Raw genomic sequence first — 18,203 nt, 5'->3', positions numbered from 1 at the left:
CCCCTAAAATCTTAAATTTATGGAAGCAAAAATAATGAAGGTGTACTTTCTGATGAGAAGTTCAAAATCCTCTGCGGCATCCCTGTAGAAAGGTTGTATTAATAATAACACGAATTTTCGTAAAGCATTTTCGTAAAGCACCACTATGCCACACTAAGAGATTAAGTCGTATAAGGAGATTTTATCTAATTATGATTAAAAATCAGGCTAAATAATCAAAGAAATAAGTTAAAAAAAAATTTGTGAGCATTGGAAAAAAACTAAACTATGCATAATTGTCCATATTCAAAAGTTATGCATAATTGATAGCGAAGCGGTGAGGAAACTTGCCTGTGGTAACTTAAGTTCGAATCCTATATAAGACAATTTTTTGAAATATTTATTCTCTGTCAAGCACCCATTCATTTCTGATGATCAATTCCCCTAAAATCTTAAATTTATGGAAGCAAAAATAATGAAGGTGTACTTTCTGATGAGAAGTTCAAAATCCTCTGCGGCATCCCTGCAGAAAAGTTGTATTAATAATAACACGAATTTTCGTAAAGCATTGACTACACATATTAAATTCTTATATAGTCCTTCAGGTTTCTAAAGCCTGCTACATATTTCATATAGGGTAATATTTCATAATTGAATTTGTCATTGTAACTTACCTAAATAAATACATTGTGAAATTCTTATATAGTCCTTCAGGTTTCTAAGCCTGCTACATATTTCATATAGGGTAATATTTCATAATTGAATTTGTCATTGTAACTTACCTAAATAAATACATTGTAAAATTCTTATATAGTCCTTCAGGTTTCCAAAGCCTACTACATATTTCATATAGGGTAATATTTCGTAATTGAATTTGTCATTTTAACTTACCTAAATAAATACATTGTAAAATTCTTATATAGTTTCTTCAGGTTTCTAAAGCCTGCTACGTATTTCATATAGGGTAATATTTCATAATTGAACTTGTCATTGTAACTTACCTAAATAAATACATTGTAAAATTCTTATATAGTCCTTCAGGTTTCTAAAGCCTGCTACATATTTCATATAGGGTAATATTTCATAATTGAACTTGTCATTGTAACTTACCTAAATAAATACATTGTAAAATTCTTATATAGTCCTTCAGGTTTCTAAAGCCTGCTACATATTTCATATAGGGTAATATTTCATAATTGAACTTGTCATTGTAACTTACCTAAATAAATACATTGTAAAATTCTTATATAGTCCTTCAGGTTTCTAAAGCCTGCTACATATTTCATATAGGGTAATATTTCATAATTGAATTTGTCATTGTAACTTACCTAAATAAATACATTGTAAAATTCTTATATAGTCCTTCAGGTTTCTAAAGCCTGCTACATATTTCATATAGGGTAATATTTCATAATTGAATTTGTCATTGTAACGTACCTAAATAAATACATTGTAAAATTCTTATATAGTCCTTCAGGTTTCTAAAGCCTGCTACATATTTCATATAGGGTAATATTTCATAATTGAATTTGTCATTGTAACTTACCTAAATAAATACATTGTAAAATTCTTATATAGTCCTTCAGGTTTCTAAAGCCTGCTACATATTTCATATAGGGTAATATTTCATAATTGAATTTTTCATTGTAACTTACCGACTTCTTTAATGGAATTATAGTTTGTATTTAGACAGCTATATAGTTTTTTGATTTAGACAGCACTCCTAACATAAAATAACTTAACCTGAACTAACACCCTCCCCCCCTAACATGCAAATATACAGCCCAAATTATACAAGTCCAACTTTAACCTCCCCTCTATGACTATAAAGCCCCCCCCCCCTCTTGTATACTACCCCTTGTATAAATGAAACAACATAAACTGGTGATTGGGCACAGCTAAAAGTTTTAACAAAAAAACACTATTACAGAACACTCGGTAGCGCAGCTGTAAGAATACTTGCCTCTGGCCGTAGTAACTTAGGTTAAATTTTGTCTTAGAGAAAATCTATGAATATTCCGAATGTTCAACTACCTTCATATTTTGTCAGTATATGCACTTCCTCTGACATTGCAGTAATACAACTTTTCTTGAAACCTTTCGTACTTTAATTAAGTAAAATTAATAAAAACAACACAACAACAAAACATGAAGATTTTATCGTGTAATATCGTTATGTTGTATTTATATTTTAATTGATGTATGACAAAGCACAGCTGCATTATTCTGACTCCCGTTTTTCGACGCAGGCAGTTGTTGCAGGCAGCTGCTGCAGGTGAATAACCCCCTACCAATACCAATATAAGTGATACACGATCTGGTTCAGTGATTTCTGACTGATGTGACACCCAAGCAAGCTAGTGATCACAGAAGGCACAGAATGATCGATTTATACAAATAAATATGACCTATTGGTCGAACGCGTCAAACCCCAAACAACAACAAGAATATCGTATCACAACCGTGAGGCCATTGTAGTTAGAAGTATGAAGTGTATAAATGTTTTCACAAGAATAAATACAGTTTTTTGACAATAAAATTAGAATTCTATAAAAATTCGAAAATAATAAAAGTTAAAAAAACATGCTTTTAAAATTGACTAAGAAACAGAAGATTTTTTTTTCTCGAGAATCTATGAATATAGGTTAAGACGAGGGGCGTAAAACTGATTGAGCTTTACATTACTGATCTTTTTAACTTGTTTTCTCGTTAACTCGTTTTAACCCGACTTTTTCCTTTATGTATTTATAACTTTGATCAATTTGATATCTATGTTATACAAAGCCCGTTTCGTTTTCAGTAATGTTCATAGATTACCAAGAAAAAATATTTTCTTCTATTTAATCTATTTTGAAGACGGATTTAAAAACATATCTATTATTTATATAAAATATGCAAAAGCATGCGAATTAAACGAAGACATTGAAGTTCACTGCTAAAGGTGTAATTAAAGATTGCTTTGAGTCTGAAATGTTTGTGCTTGTTTCCACTTAATTTGTTCTTCTTGTATTTACATAAATTACTAAATTACATTTTGCCTTGTATTTACTTTTTGCTTTGCTGTGTTTGCCTTTTTACCTTGTATTTACATTTTCTTTCTTGAACTTAATATCGTATATTGCTAGGTTTAGATATATTTAGATTTCTTGCTATTTGAAACTGGTGTGTCAGTTTCTATCACATTTATATTAGAAACCCTGAAAGAGTGAAGAAACACGGACTAATATTTTAAATTTGTCGCACGATAAAATTTGCTATTCTAAAGCCTTGTCTTAACCAGTGTTGAAAAGGTCTGAAGGATTCTACACCTTACGACGCTTATGCAAAATTGTGGAAAGAAGATTTTACCTTTTCTTAATTCACGTTCTAGAAGGAACCAAGCCTCCTTTTATTCTGAAACCATAGCTGTTCCAAACTTGTAACTGGTATTGCCTCAATACTAGGATGAATTATAATGAACATAAATTATGTAGAAAAATTGAACAGTGCTCTGTTTTAGAGCTATTTTATTTCTTAAAAGAAATTGGCTAAAAGACTAGGGAGTGGATAATTGCCCCCCCCCTCCCAATGGACACCCAAAATGTGTTATATTGTTTTCAGTTCTTATTTTAAAACCTTTCTGCCTAATTTCGTTTAAAAAAAAAATAAGAAAAAAAAACGAAAAAAGGCTTGAGCAAAGAACCATGCCTGCCTCTCCGTCTGAAACCATAGCTGTTCTAAATCTAAAACGGGTATTGCCTCAATACTAAAATGAGTTATGATGAACATGAATGATAAAGAAAATACCTCTATTTTGGCGGTATTTGCTCTATTTCCTCCATTCACGATATTACCAAAGAATTGGTAATAGTATTACCAACGATTTTTATTACCTTTTTCTTGCAATTAAGATGAACCAATGGACCGTACAAGACGTGATTTAAAGGGCTCTAATTTTGATAAACAGTTTAGTTTTAGACTCGAATATATCCGCACCCCCCCCCCCTAAAAATCTCAAAGAAGCACTAAATATCTTGTGAAACTAAAATATGTCTGTAATGGAGGTCTGTATTCTACCTTACCATTCTTCTTGAAAAATTTCATGGCTTTTTATCCTTCCGGCTCTCTATTTAAAATCTTAATTATGCCCATCTTTTTGGATACTGAAGTACATTCTTTTTTATTTAAGTATTTTATTATTTTTTTTTCCAGGTACCTTGTGATGGATCGTGAATCCAATCGTGTTGTTAGTTCTTTTTGTCCTCATAGACAGCCAGTTAAATTTCCGTTTCCTGTAAAAGTTGTACTTGCCCCCTTTGTCCGTATGAAGTTGCTTAGAGATGCTGTCCGATATTTAAAAGCCATTCCAGAAAGTAAGCTAAAGGGTATTTTTTATTTGTAACTTGTATGGTCGTTTATAGAATACCGTAGATGTAAAGGCCATAAATGCCTGAAGAAAATCCTGACCTGAGAACGGGGAGGAAAGGGCTACTCTTATTGAGCTTTTAAAGAAGTTTCCTTTTCATTGCTCTTCGTACTCTTTATTCATACGCGGGTAATTTAAATCATGTTAGTATGTTTACATATATGTAACATTAACATACATAACATACAACATTTAAATGTATAACGTATTTAATATTCAACTATATTTATATGTTTACACACCTATAAACGTTATATGTTGTATATATGTTTAGGAAAAAAAAGTCAGTTTGAAAAGGACTTCAAACAAGGGTAAGTAAGAAAGAGTGAATTTACAGAAGGGGATGCCACCCCCCCCCCTATTTTATAACACAGCTACCGTTTTTTGTTTTGATTTTAAATGCAACATATTATGTATGACTCATACACATTATGTATGACTTAATCGGTAGTAGAAGACCACGAAGTGGTTAGACACCCTTTTTATTTATGCTAATCTGTTATGTATTATCCATGGTCAAATTTTGCTCTTGTCTAAAGTTGTAAACACTAAGGAGTATTGACTTCAATTAAAACCACCGTTTCCTAGTGTTCCCCATGTATGTTTTACTACCGAAAAGGTTAAAACAAAATCTTCATTGAATAAAAGTTGTTCCTGTTGTAAATAACACGAATGGAGGTATAAAAAAGGGCATCTAAGACAGCGAAAAAACATATGAACCTTAATAATAATAAAGGTCCAATATTTCGGCTTAATGTCCGGGAAAGCAAACTAAATTAAACAGAAAATACAGAAAAAGGAAGAAAACGAAATCAAAAGAACTCACATCTTAATAACCTTCGTTCTTTCAGTACTTTTCACTACCGCCCTCCATCAGTTCTGAAGAATTGGGGTAAAAGTTTCTGGTCCGGAGCATCTGAATGATTTTCCAGCCTTAGTTGCTTCATGTGCTATTTCATTGTGGAAATGAAATAGCACAAATTTCATAGGAAATGAAATAGCACAAATAGCAGAATTTCATCAATTTTGGAGTGCCCACATTATCGTAATTTGGTTTCTATCTGGATCTAAACCATTCAGAGCTTCATAGCAGTCTAATATTCTACCCTTATATTTATCTGCTACCATCAAGCAGGGATGAATATAGCCCTTAAGCAGGGCTGTATGCCCTTAAACATGCGTGGCTATCAGTTAGGATGTAAGCATCTCTTCCCGTAATTTCCATTTGTGCCAGTGTTTTAGCTGCCTACTTTATTCCAGACATTTCAACCTTAAAAAGGTAAATTCTGTCAGGTCTTAACTAGCTATGTCCGTGCCAAGGCCATATCCAGGGGGAAGGGGTTTCAGAGTTTGAACCCCGTACCCTCCGAAATTGTTGTTCGACTCGTAAAACCGCAACAAAATGCATACAAACAAATTTTCGATGTATTTTTTAAAGTTTTTTATTGTATTCCCCGACCGAACAAAAATCCTGGAAGCGCCCTTGGTCCATGACCACCTCTGGAGTTCTCTGACATATTACTAGTCCAGTATTTTCTATCAAATCATGATCCATCCTTATAACCCACTATTCCGTTACTTTGATAGAACAGGTCAATCCCCTGTTCAGTTCTGTTTCCATCCTTCATGGCAATTTGAAACTGCCTTATGTAGCTTTTCTGATTCTCAGGTTGTAGTGATGGGATAATGCTGTCCTTGGACGTTTGTAACTCCCTGCACTTAAGCATCAATGAGTTGCAATTGTCAGCATGGTTTTTTTCCCCTCCATTTTGCATCTGCTGTCTCTAGGTCCATTCACCACTAATCTAAAATCTAAAAGAAATTTTTATTGCTTCTTTCTGAAAAAAATATTTTATCAGATGAAGTCCTAAGAATGGCTCCATAGCTGCCATAACCATTCTATGGTATGCTGATGTTATCATCAGGGATGCAAATATTTGAGTCGTGATGATGGGTTTCATGTGAATCATCTGTAATGAGTCAGCCCAGAACATTACTCCATATGACAGCATTGGTCTTATTATTGGCTTATATAAGTACATAATCTCGTTTGGAGCCAGTTATTGAACTAGGGAAGCCATTACTTTTCTTGCTCTTTTTTTCGTGCTTATCAGCTCAATTGATTGTCAATTATATTTATACTTCATTGTCAATTATTATTAAACTTTACCTGTTTTTTCGGGACATACGGTAGTCATATGTATTTTAGAGCGAAAGGACCTAACTATTTCCAGTTATATCCAGTCCCTGGATATATCCAGGATGTTGTTTTAGTAACCTCAAGATACTACTCATGACAAGGTTCTATACATAAGGGGAGCTTACCTCTACTTGGGGGTGGCCTTTTGAAGAGTATCTGCTTTCTTAACCCCCTTAAGTTCTACAAGGAACTATTGATTCCTGGACATTTGGGAGTTCCATTTTTGGATAGATCTACCCAATAATAATAATAGTAATTTATCTATAACCCACTGCACAAACAAGGTGAAAAATAGTGGAGTAAAGAGAAAAAGGAAAGAAAAAATAAACACACACAGCACTTAAAATAAGATAGACAAAATAAAAAGAAAAATCAGCGAAACCAACGAATGAGACAATGGTGAGGAGACAGTTTTTCATAGGCATTTGCAGACAGTTTTATATGTAAATCACGAAGCTTCCAATTATATCAGGTGCCTTATACTTTTGGATAATACGGCGATTACGAAATGACAACGGAAGATACCACAAAAATTTGCAATACCGATAATAGCATTTCCTTAATTTAGATAGGTCATTCTTCCTAAGCAAAATATAAATACCTGAAAGGTACAAAATAGCAAGGTCACAGAAAACAGAGTACAGCGACACTAAAGCTTTGCGATTATACTTCGACCGATTTGCAACAATCTTGGAATACAATAGGTCTAACAAAAGTAGCATTATCAAATACTCCGTCTGTGTCAAGAAATATTCCTAGGGCTTTACGCTCCAAGTCTTGTTCAACTCAGCACACCGATTAGTGGATTACTACTTCCGTAGAGCTTCCTGTTCTTGATATCTGGGTTACTCATCAGATACCAATGAATCAAATATGCCATCACTTTCATTTGAAAGAATGTTAATCATTCTATATGACTGGAGGTTTGAAGAGTTCGATGACCGGAGTTTAGAATTCGACCTAGTATCAGCGTTGCCCCCTCGGTACAATTTTACCATTTTTTTTAGACAATTCAGAGATTATGGTACAACTCGGTACATTCGAAATTTTTGGTACAATACATAATTTCCTGTGCATTTTGGTTTTCTTTGCTCATTTCTGACTTGGATATCTGTTCAAGTTTAAATTAATAAAAAAAATTTCTTCTTTGTCGGCAAATTTTCAACCTGATGTTTAGATGGTACATATTGATCTATTGTGGTACAATTTCAGTCGGAGAACCGGTAAAGTTTGTTTCAAAGCGTTGGCAACGCTGTCATGTATTCATCAACAAAAATAAAAGTTCTAAACTACAAAAGCCATATAAGAGGATAAACTATTAACTTATCTTATTATTTAAGGTAGAACAGATGACTATCACGTATATTTTTTGTGCTATTCGATTCCCATAAATTACCTAATGGAGAATTTATCACTTAATTTACATAGGTCTATACACTAATTATGATCTATACTTAATCTACTCTAATTTGCACTTACTAATTACTATTATTACTCTTACTAAGTTAATTAAGTACTCTTACTTAATTACTATTATGTTACTAATTACTACAAATTACACTAATTAATTAGTTTACTTAATTTGCACTGAATAAAAAGGTGTAATAATTTTCTTTTCGACGGGATCGTTGCTATTATGTTTGATATATTTACTAATAATAGATCAAAGCAAGTTATATTAAATTTATTGATAATGGAAACTCTGAGCTTTTTTTCAGTCAGTCTTGTATCAGAATTTTGCAACGTTTGTATACAATTTTCATTTTGTACAAATTTGTTATATTGATTTTTTTTCCTTTCATATTCAATGTTCTTCCTTTAAAAAAATACAGAAAATTCCTTTTTCTTCACCGCTCATTTCTAGGTAGTCCTAGGAAATTTATTTTTAGTCACTACCCCTCCTGGAAATCCTTAGAAAAATGTGAATAAAAAAGAGGAAGGCCAGAAAAATGGTAATTTGTTTGAAACTTCGCGGAAAAAGAAATACAGCGAAGAAAAACAAGGTGATTCAAAACAGAAGAAAATTGCAAATATTAAATTCGGGATTCGGATTAATGGACAATTTTTCTTGTCTTAGTCTGTTTTGGTGGGCGTTTCCGGGCTGAAAAAAAAACTCTTCCTAGCTAATTTATCCACTATGGGCTGCCTCCCCGTAGTAGCATAATATTTGTGGGCATGAGTATAAAATGACTCGGAGGTAATAGGCTTGAGATTGCCTGTGCTGGATTTCAACTCTTGTTGATAGAAGAGCATCGCCAAGTGCTGAAAACCATGCTGTGACCAAGGTGGGTCCAGGATTGCACAAAGCCTTTATTCAACTGAAAGTCTCAGGGACTTCTTGCTGTCCGGTTCTAAGCCGGCTTAAGCGCTTCGGCGTAGACCTGAGAAGATGTGTTGGTCTCCATCCTGCACTGGAATCCCGGACCACCGCTTTTCTTGGGGCCAAAGCAATATTAATGGTTTAAAGAATATGAAAATTGGAACTAGGAATGTTACGACGTTAAAAAATAACTACCATATTGACATTTTGACTGACGAATTAAGACGATTAGATTTGACATATTATGAGTTTCAGGAACTCATATCCCCGGGGTAGGAAGCATGAAATTAGGTGATATAGAATTCGTTTACTCAGACAGGAAGGATGGGGTACATAGACAGGGAGTAGGGATCATGGTGAATAAGGAAGCGGCTAAGTCGTGTTTAGGCTGGGAAGGTACTAATAATATAATACTACTACAACTTACCGCAGCACCAAGCCGCCTGAGACCAACACAGCTACGCACGCTCCTCCTCCATCTCAATCTGTTCAAAACCTCCCTCTTTACACCCTCCCATAAAGTTCCCATTTCCTTTAAATCTTCCTTTATGACGTCCTCTCACCCAATCGCGGGCCATGGTATCGTGGACATGGTATAACATGGTATTCACGTGATGGTAAGACAGCAAACCTTATTGATTATGTTATTGTAAACCGAAGACTGGCAGGATCAATATCAAGTTACTCGGGTGTATAGGCGTGCTGTTACTGATGATAAAAGTAAGCATCATCATCTAGCACTACCTCCCGGGAAGTTATAACGCTGGTAGAATTCGGCATGCGAAATTGAGAGATACTTCAATGGAACATTTGAATGTCACACTACAGACTTTAAAATTTGAGAATGCAGAAGACAGATAGAATAATTTCTGGGAAATAGTTTATGAAGTCACTGATTCCTTCTTAGGGAAGAATGTTAGGACCGCAGCTAGGAATATTAGTGAAAAAGCCTTATGTTTAAAAGAGAGGAGAAGGGGCTTGTACAAGAACTATCTGAGCATTAGATCGTGTGAAAATAAGAGGAATGAAGAAAGTGGAGAAAGCTTTAAAATATGAACTAAGAAGGTGTGAAGTGGAGACCATAGATAAGATTGCTGAGGATCTAGAAGATGCAGCTAGACGGCATAACAGTAAAATATCGTGCTGGCATGTTAATAAATTGAGAGGGAGTAGTCTATCCGTGGTTGTCCCGTTTAAAGATAGGAACGGGACCACAATTAGTGATAAGGAAAGAGTTAAAGAGAGATGGTCAGAACATTTTGAGAATGTCCTAAACCGAGATGAGGAAAATGAAAAAGTTTGTGATAATTTGGATGCGAAGGAAGATTTTTTTTTGTAAGGAAGAATTAGCGACAGTACTAAAAGGGGGAAAAAAATAATAAGGCCCCAGGTACTGATAGTGTGGTAAATGAGTTTCTTAAATATGGTGGCTTCGAGGTTAGAAATGAGTTACTGAAGATTATGAATATGATCTTGAAAAAAGTGGAAGTACCTGACGATTTTAGGAAAACCCTAATTAAACCATTGTATAAGAAAGTAGATAAGAGTGAGTGTGGTAATTATCAAGGCATTAACCTGGTATCTGTAGGTAGCAAATATGATACTTTTTAGACCGAGAGATGCTGTAGACAAAGTTATTAGAGAAGGACAGTGCGGTTTTAGAAAAGGTAGAGGATGTGTCGACCAAATTTTCACTCTTAGGTTGATAATTGAGAAGTGGCTGAGTTATCAAACACCTTTAGTCCTCAGTTTTATAGACTTTGAGCAATCTTTCTGTTCTTTGGATAAAAGAGCTTTAGCAAAGGTCTATCCTTGCATGGTATACCAGACAAATACATTAAAGTGATTAGTGCTATGTCCGAGGATAACACTGCTGGGGTTAAGGTAGTAAATGAGGCTTGCAGCTGGTTTTGTATTAAATCAGGAGTTAAGCAGGGTTATGTTCTATCCCCCTTTATATGGATCATTTTGATGGACTTTGTCTAAAGGAACACCGAAAAGGCAATGGGAGAACACGGAATCAAATGAAGAGGAAAAACTTTCCTGGACGTAGATTATGCTGATGATTTGAGCATCCTAGGATGAAAGTGTGAGCAAAATGAATGAACTTTTAGAGATTTTGTGAGTTCAGGGTGCTAGAATAGGTTTGAAATTAATGTTAAGAAAACTAAGTCGCAAAGGCTGGGAATCAGTAAAGATGAAAAGGTGACGTTGGGTAACAAAAAGTCAGGTGGACAGTTTCACTTACCTTGGTAGTATTATTAGTAAAGACGGCGGGAGTAGTGAAGATGTTAAAAGTAGCATAGCGAAGGTTCAGGGTGTTTTCTTGCAGTTGAAAACATTTTGAAAGAATAGGAAGATAAGTTTGCAGACCAAGACTAGAATATTGGAAGCTAAAGTGATGACAGTGGTCAAATATGGTTCTGAAGTTTAAGCGCTCCGAAAAGCGGATGATTTGTTAGATGTTTTCCAGAGAAATTGCCTACGGATTGTCCTGTGTACCCGGCTTACTGACTGTATTTAAAAGAGTAAGCTGTACGAAAAGTGCGGTTCAATCCCGCTTTTTACGGCTATAATGAGAGGAAGGTTGAGATGGCTGGGGCACGTTCTGCGGATGAAGGATGACAGATTGCCGAAGATTGTCCTTTTCGCCCAACCGTTAAGGGCTGAACGGAGAGCAGGTCTTCCGCAGTTGGGATGGATAAAGAAAGATTTAAGGGAAATAGGAACTTCCTGGGAGAGTGTAAAGAGGGAGGCTTTGGATAGATTTGGATGGAGGAGGAGTGTGCGTAGCTGTATTAGTCTCGGGTGATTTGATGCTGCGTTGAGGTGTTAGTAGTAGCAGTAGAAAAAGTCCAAGAGACTAAAAGGCAAACCTTTAAAAAAAGAAAGAACAAAAATAGTTTCAAGCATGGTTAAAACAATATACGAAAGGTTCGGTTTGGATGATGCACGAAAACAGATTAATAGAAGAAAAAGACTCTAGACAAATGATTTGTCATAAAGAGTCACAGAGTTCTCGATTAGAACATAAGAAAAACCCCTCAGATCTAAATTGGTAACGCCTTCTACACGAGAAACTTCGCGGTCATGGGTGCAAGGCACTGAAATTGCTATTTTGCAAATTGCTATTTTGCTATCTCTTTAGAGACTACCGTCTTGGATATAAGTTACCACATTAAATGTTATCGATGGAAAGTCTAAGTTTCAGTGATTTGCCATTTGTAAAAGAATAAAAAGACCTTTTTTAAGTTTTGTTTTTTATTTGTAAATTGTCTCAATACCAAACGGTCTTCTGCTCCGTTTGTTTTTCATATTAAACATATTTCTTTCTTTTCTTTTTTCTGTTTTTTGTTCCTAAGCCTGCGAATTGAGATATTCTGAGACGTTTTTAGAAAAATTCTGCCTTTAATAATATTGTTCTCCTAGTTTCTGCATTTTCCTTATTTTACTTTTAAGCTAAGCTAAATAATCTCTTATAGGACGATTTTTTTTTTTTTAATATTTAACCAAACTCATATAGCAAGCCAAAGAAAATAATTGAAAATCACTTACGTATCGCCCAAGACTATAGCTCTTAATACAAAATGATTACTTGATAAATAATTTAGCCCCCACTTTGGACGATGTTACGTTAAATACTTGATTATCTGAAATACAGTTGCAGTAATCTTAAGAATGCTGCCGTAAAACAAATTCGCTGCTGCCTAGAATAGTCACTTGTGTCTGGTATACTATTGTGTCCGAGACGCAAATATTAACCTTATTTAATCTTGTTTCGCTGTGTCACTTGTTTTTCAAAATTGTTTATTAACAAATAATAAAAATGTATTTCTGAAAATAAACCCTAAATCTGTGCTGATGCCTGAAGTGGTGATTCTTATGTCTAGGATTCGGTCGTCTCCGAGATGCGATTATTTGCCCTACTTAATTTTTCTTTTGCTATTTCATTTATTTTGCCAAAATTATTGATAAACGCATTACGGAAAACATGTAATTCTAAAACCGAACTAAAAATCATTGTTGTCGTCCGTTGTAGTTGCTCGAATTTCTAGAATGCGCTCGTGTTCGAGATGGAATTATTTATTCTATTTGATTTTTATTTTGACATTTGATTTGTTTGTCAATGAGTAAAAAATGCTTTGAAATCAAATCCAAAATCTTCTTTTTTTCCATAGCCGAGAACCACGAGTCTTTCCGACGGTGTTCTGATCATCTTTCATATTACATAAAAACGCAAAAAAACATTGGTGTCTGTCAGTTCCCTGCAGAAACATCAGTTACCCTTGCAAGGTAAGCTTTCAATCCAGCTTTCAGTAAGCTTTCCTCACCTTCTTTTTAAGGCCGCTTCTAACGTTTTAATCTACTAACAACGTGTAAAATTACTATATCGTGTGCTAATAATGTTTATAACTAGTAATCACTAATCTGTTATATCCGATTTATTTAGAATAAAAGTTGTGAACCTTTTAGTGATTTGTCGCTAATTTTCTGCAAAAATCTGCGAACCTATTTTGTTGTTGTTTAATTCTTTGTACAGTTTTAAATAGAGGTGTTAAAAATTTAAGCTGAATATTCTTTTTATAACACATGATTTGAATGGTCTAAGGTACGGGGTTCGCTGGCTTTGCCCGGGCCCTGGCAGTCGTCACACGGCAGGCTAATATATATTTGATTCTCTAATTATGCAATAGCATCTCCTTCTCAGACTCACACACGCTAAACCAGCACGTTCCTACGTTCCATTCTAATTTTGCTTTGTCGTCTAACAGCAAATTTCGTTGTGCAATGTTTTCCTTGGCAATTCAACGTGTTTTTTGCTGTTTCTTCATCCATGCCTCTTTCTTTAGATGTTCATTGTTATTTGTCACCTTTTGTGATTTTGCATGCGTAATAGATACTAAAAACAATACGAACACTCTTGGGGGTAAAATTATGTCATTTCTACTCTTGAAATGTGCTCATAAGTAGGACGTCACTCATATGAATTTTTATTTTAAAAAAGGCTCCAAACGACTTTTCTCAAACTTATGACCTAACTAAATCGTTCTTTTTCAGGCCTGATAATCCCAGAATACCAATTTAAAAAAAAAGAAAATACGGAGTGATTTTCTAGAAAAAAAATGTTTAATAAATATATGCACAGTTGCTCGTTTAAAGAGAGTAGTATAATAACCCGTAGTCCTTAGTCTGGTCCATGTCTAGTCTAAACGTTATATAAATACAACGTTATAGAAGTCAAGTGTTATAAATTATACTAAGAATATTGTGCTAAAGTGGTCTACTAGGTATTATATTGCAAAGTAGTATATATAAAATCTAATTTGTTAAGAATAAAAGCAGTGGCGTTTGAACAATATTTCACTTGTTTTATGATTGTAGCAAAACCTCTAACCCTTTTGAGATAATAAAAAAAGAGTCTCAATTTTGTATTTAGCTTTAAATAGAGGTATGGAAAACTCAAGCTGAATGTTCGATTTTGTCTTCATATTTTAAGAGATGTGGAAAATTTAAGCAATACATAACGCATAGTTTTTGATTTGATTTGACCTGATTTTATTTTAGATTTGAGCTCAAGGTTCCTATTTCGTGTTTTCTAAATCTGCAGTTTCTGAGAACAACAATATTTCCAAAAACCCGGCTAATAATCTCAAACTTGAAGTTACAACATTAATATATATCTATAGTCAATATATGTAATGCTAAGAGTAAAGGATTATTAACATAATTACCTTTATACTTCAATAGAGATACTTGGTGTTATATAGACTACTGTTGTATAGATTTTCGAAATTTAAATTTTCCGCATTTCTATTGAAAGCTGAATATAAAATTGAACGTTTAGGTTAAATTTTACCTCTCCAAGTAAGCTGGATACAAAATTTAACATTCGGCTTAAATTGTCCATATCTCCATTTAAGCTGAATACAAAATTGAATATCTGCTCTTTATGCTCTTCGAGAGATATGCTCTTTAAAGTACGATGAACTTTGTTTATTGGCTAAGATTCAGTCACTAAGACAATTAAGCTGATAACTAAAAGCTGTCATTGGATGTTACTAAAACTGGCACAAGGTAAACTGCTTTCTTGTGAAATTCGCACAATATTTGGATTGGGAGGGAGGAGGGACTTTACTTTTTGGGAAATGATTTAATTATCCAACTGTTTTGGAAGAGTAAATTATATTTAAAAGTAACAAATTATAGAAACATTCTTAAAACCGACATTTTTTGGAAGCAGGAGGAGGGAGGAAACCCTCCCCGCTTTTACGTTATTATCCCTAACCTTCCTTGTTTAACTTTCTCATTTTGTTATTTAAACTTTCTCGTTTTGTTAAACTTTCTGATTTTGTTATTTACTTGATAGGGCTAATGATAAGGCTATTTACTTGATAGGGCTATTGGGATGATAGGGTTATTGGTTAATATCGCTTTTATATATCATAACTATGCAGTAAAGCATCTAGCAGTTTCTAGACTAGTATTTTTAACTTAAAACTTGTTTGTTTTATGAAATAGGTCGGTTTGCCTTCTGATCGGCTCTTAAAAATCATATCGTTAACATTTTATTTTATTTTCTAGAACGACGGCAAACAGAGTCATTAAAACCTTGGATGAACTTTTGAATAGAACATGACATGGTTGCCATCCTTGTACGTTATATTTTGTGCCACTTTTTGAACTTATGTTGTTGTCAAATTTCTTTTTACACGTAAAACCGCTTTTGATAATTTTTTCAACTGCTTAGTTTTTCTATATTTGGCTCAACTACCTAAAGTGTCGTCAGAAAATTTTCCCATGTAGAAAAGCACTACCAGGAGTCATTCTTTGTCAGTGTCATTGTCATTGTCATTCATTGTCATATCAGTCATTGTCATTCTTCGATTTTGATAGATAGTTATAAAGTATGTTCTTGCCCCCCCCCCCCCCGAGGGGGATTATCATCACCTGGACCTTTGCAGGTGACTCCTATGTTAGTTTACTAATGGAACTTACTAGGCCCTGGTTCTTTGTGAGAATCATACCAAAATAGTTGAATTTAGTTATTATTTCTCGTGTTTTATTAAATTACCAAGGACAGTCAAAACGGAATCTGACTGTTTTAATTGGTTAAGTGGAAGCTTTCGCAGCCGTTTGTTTTTCAAAAAACTAGTAAAAAATCGAGGATTCACTTTTTAATGGAAAAGACCTCTATATGTAGTTCTGCAATTTAGGGTAGTAAGGGAAGTCAAATGAATCGACTTTATCTGTCCTGCAACTACCGCCCCTTCACGAACGTCGTTTGGGTTTGATCTGCAAATTTGGCCAATTACTTGTTAGCAGTGAAAAACATAGAGAGATTCTACCACCAGTTATGAAGAATAAACATAAGGTAACCTAACAAACTGAGACTGGAATTGCCTACTCCAAGAACAAACCGTTTCGCCAATTCGTCCGTTCCTTTTTAGATGTCAGTGTTTAATAATTTATAGTCTCATGTTTTGGCTTTTTCTTGTTTTCCTTGTAAGTACTAGTGTCATTTAGTTGGAAATTTATTCTAAACTACGATTGCTTGTATAAATAAAACTATACTATTAAAAAGGAAGACGAAGGAAGCATGGGTGAAAATCTGCTAAAAGTAGACCAAAGAATAGGACACCAAATAGCTTAAAAAACTCTAGCTGTTCTTTGAAAGTATAGGTGTTATTTGGTAGAAAAAAAGTAATCAGATTAACAGCTCTTCTTGACTACTTAGGCCCCTGTGTCGGCGCTGCATTGTGTTGCTATAGCTGGGTTGGGTCTTAGGGTTCCGTATTCTCAAGCTCAGGTCAAACCCACTGCGCGACCACAGGACAAGTTGTCATTTGGAATAAAAAGATTGTTAATGTTCAAGTTTTACGACTGAAAAAGCATTGTCAAATTTAAGTAACTAATTTTTATTTAAACAAAATGTTGACATTATTTAGACAAAAAAAAGATAGTAAACATCATAGATAAACAGATTTTAGATGATGCTATTTGTTGATCACAAAATAAGTTATACAATAAGCATATAATATTTAGACAAAAAAAAGAAGAAAAATGAGGGTTGCCATCATAGATAAACAGATTATAGTTAATATTATTTACTAATGGTCACAATAAAAGTATTGATACAGTAAACAGGTAACATGTAAACTATATTTAGACAAAAAAAAATGAGAGTTACTATCATATATAGTCATGTCAGAGATAATTTTATTTGTTTATGATTATAATAAAAATATCAAAACATTGAACATATAGGCAATAATATTTGGCAGTATTTTGAGAAAAAATTTAGAATTGGCATCATAAATAAATAGATAATATTCTTTCTTTATGGTGACAGTAATAACAGCTATACAACAAACAGATAATATTTAAACACAAAAACAAGTTAGAGTAACGAACATAGATAAACCTTTCATAGATGATGTTGTTTTTTTGGGGTCACACTAGAAATACTTAAACAATAAACAGATGATATTTATACAACATTTAGAAAAAAAAGAAAGAAAAAGAGAGATACCTTGAAAGATATTGTTATTTGTTTATGGCCACAATAAACACAATTATACAACAGACAGATAATATTTAAACAAAAAACAAGTTAGAGTAACGAACATAGACAAACCTTTCATAGATGATATTATTTGTTTAGGTTCACACTAGAAATGCTTAAACAATAAACAGATGATATTTAGACAATATTTAGAAAAAAAAGAAAGAAAAAGAGAGTTACCATGGAAGATAATGTTATTTATTTATGGTCATAATAAAATATTTAAATGATAAGTGTATAATATTTCAACAATATTTACAAAATAAGAATGAGTTACCATCATAGATAAACAGATCATAGATAATGCTATTTGGTTATGGTAACAATAGAAACTTTTGACAATAAAGATAATGTTTAGGCACTGCTTAGACAAAACAGAAGAAAAAAAGAGTTGCTCCAATAAATAATGACGTCGCCCACACTGTTTTTTTTCTCAATTTAGCAAACTTTTCTTGATGCTTATCTGTTATAGCGCCTATGTATATAGAAACTAAGTAGAATCGGTTTTCATTAATTTGCGATCTGTATTAAATGAAATTCATTCTCTATTGAAAGAGAATACTGTCTGACCATGGATGTTAAAATGAAAATTTGGGATTTGCCAAAGAGCGAAGAAGAGGCAATTGTATTTTTCTAGGATAAGGGGTTGTTGCCCAAAACGAAACAGTGTGTCAATGGACACAACATGACATTATAATCTTTCGGTAAAAAGCCTCGTTGGAGGTGTAAAAGTTGG

The 18,203-nt window shown here is 33.7% G+C and overlaps 1 protein-coding gene across 1 annotated transcript in view; it reads left to right on the top strand.

Annotated features, from left to right (window-relative positions):
* Positions 1-16,257, top strand: part of fy (fuzzy planar cell polarity protein-like protein) — a 64,408-nt gene extending 48,151 nt beyond the window's left edge. The window contains exons 7-9 of the mRNA XM_089097949.1: positions 4,171-4,331; positions 13,083-13,197; positions 15,487-16,257. Coding sequence (XP_088954075.1) covers positions 4,171-4,331; positions 13,083-13,197; positions 15,487-15,541 — 331 coding nt within the window. The 3' untranslated portion in view covers positions 15,542-16,257. The remainder of the gene's footprint in view (positions 1-4,170; positions 4,332-13,082; positions 13,198-15,486) is intronic.
* Positions 16,258-18,203: the final 1,946 nt, after the last annotated feature.

The sequence above is a fragment of the Artemia sp. Qi Xiang Cuo genome, chromosome 12, assembly GCF_049724085.1.
Source record: "Artemia sp. Qi Xiang Cuo chromosome 12, ASM4972408v1, whole genome shotgun sequence".
Lineage (NCBI taxonomy): Eukaryota > Metazoa > Arthropoda > Branchiopoda > Anostraca > Artemiidae > Artemia > Artemia sp. Qi Xiang Cuo.
Note: the sequence above shows the minus strand (reverse complement) of the source record. Positions and strands in the feature narration are given on the sequence as shown.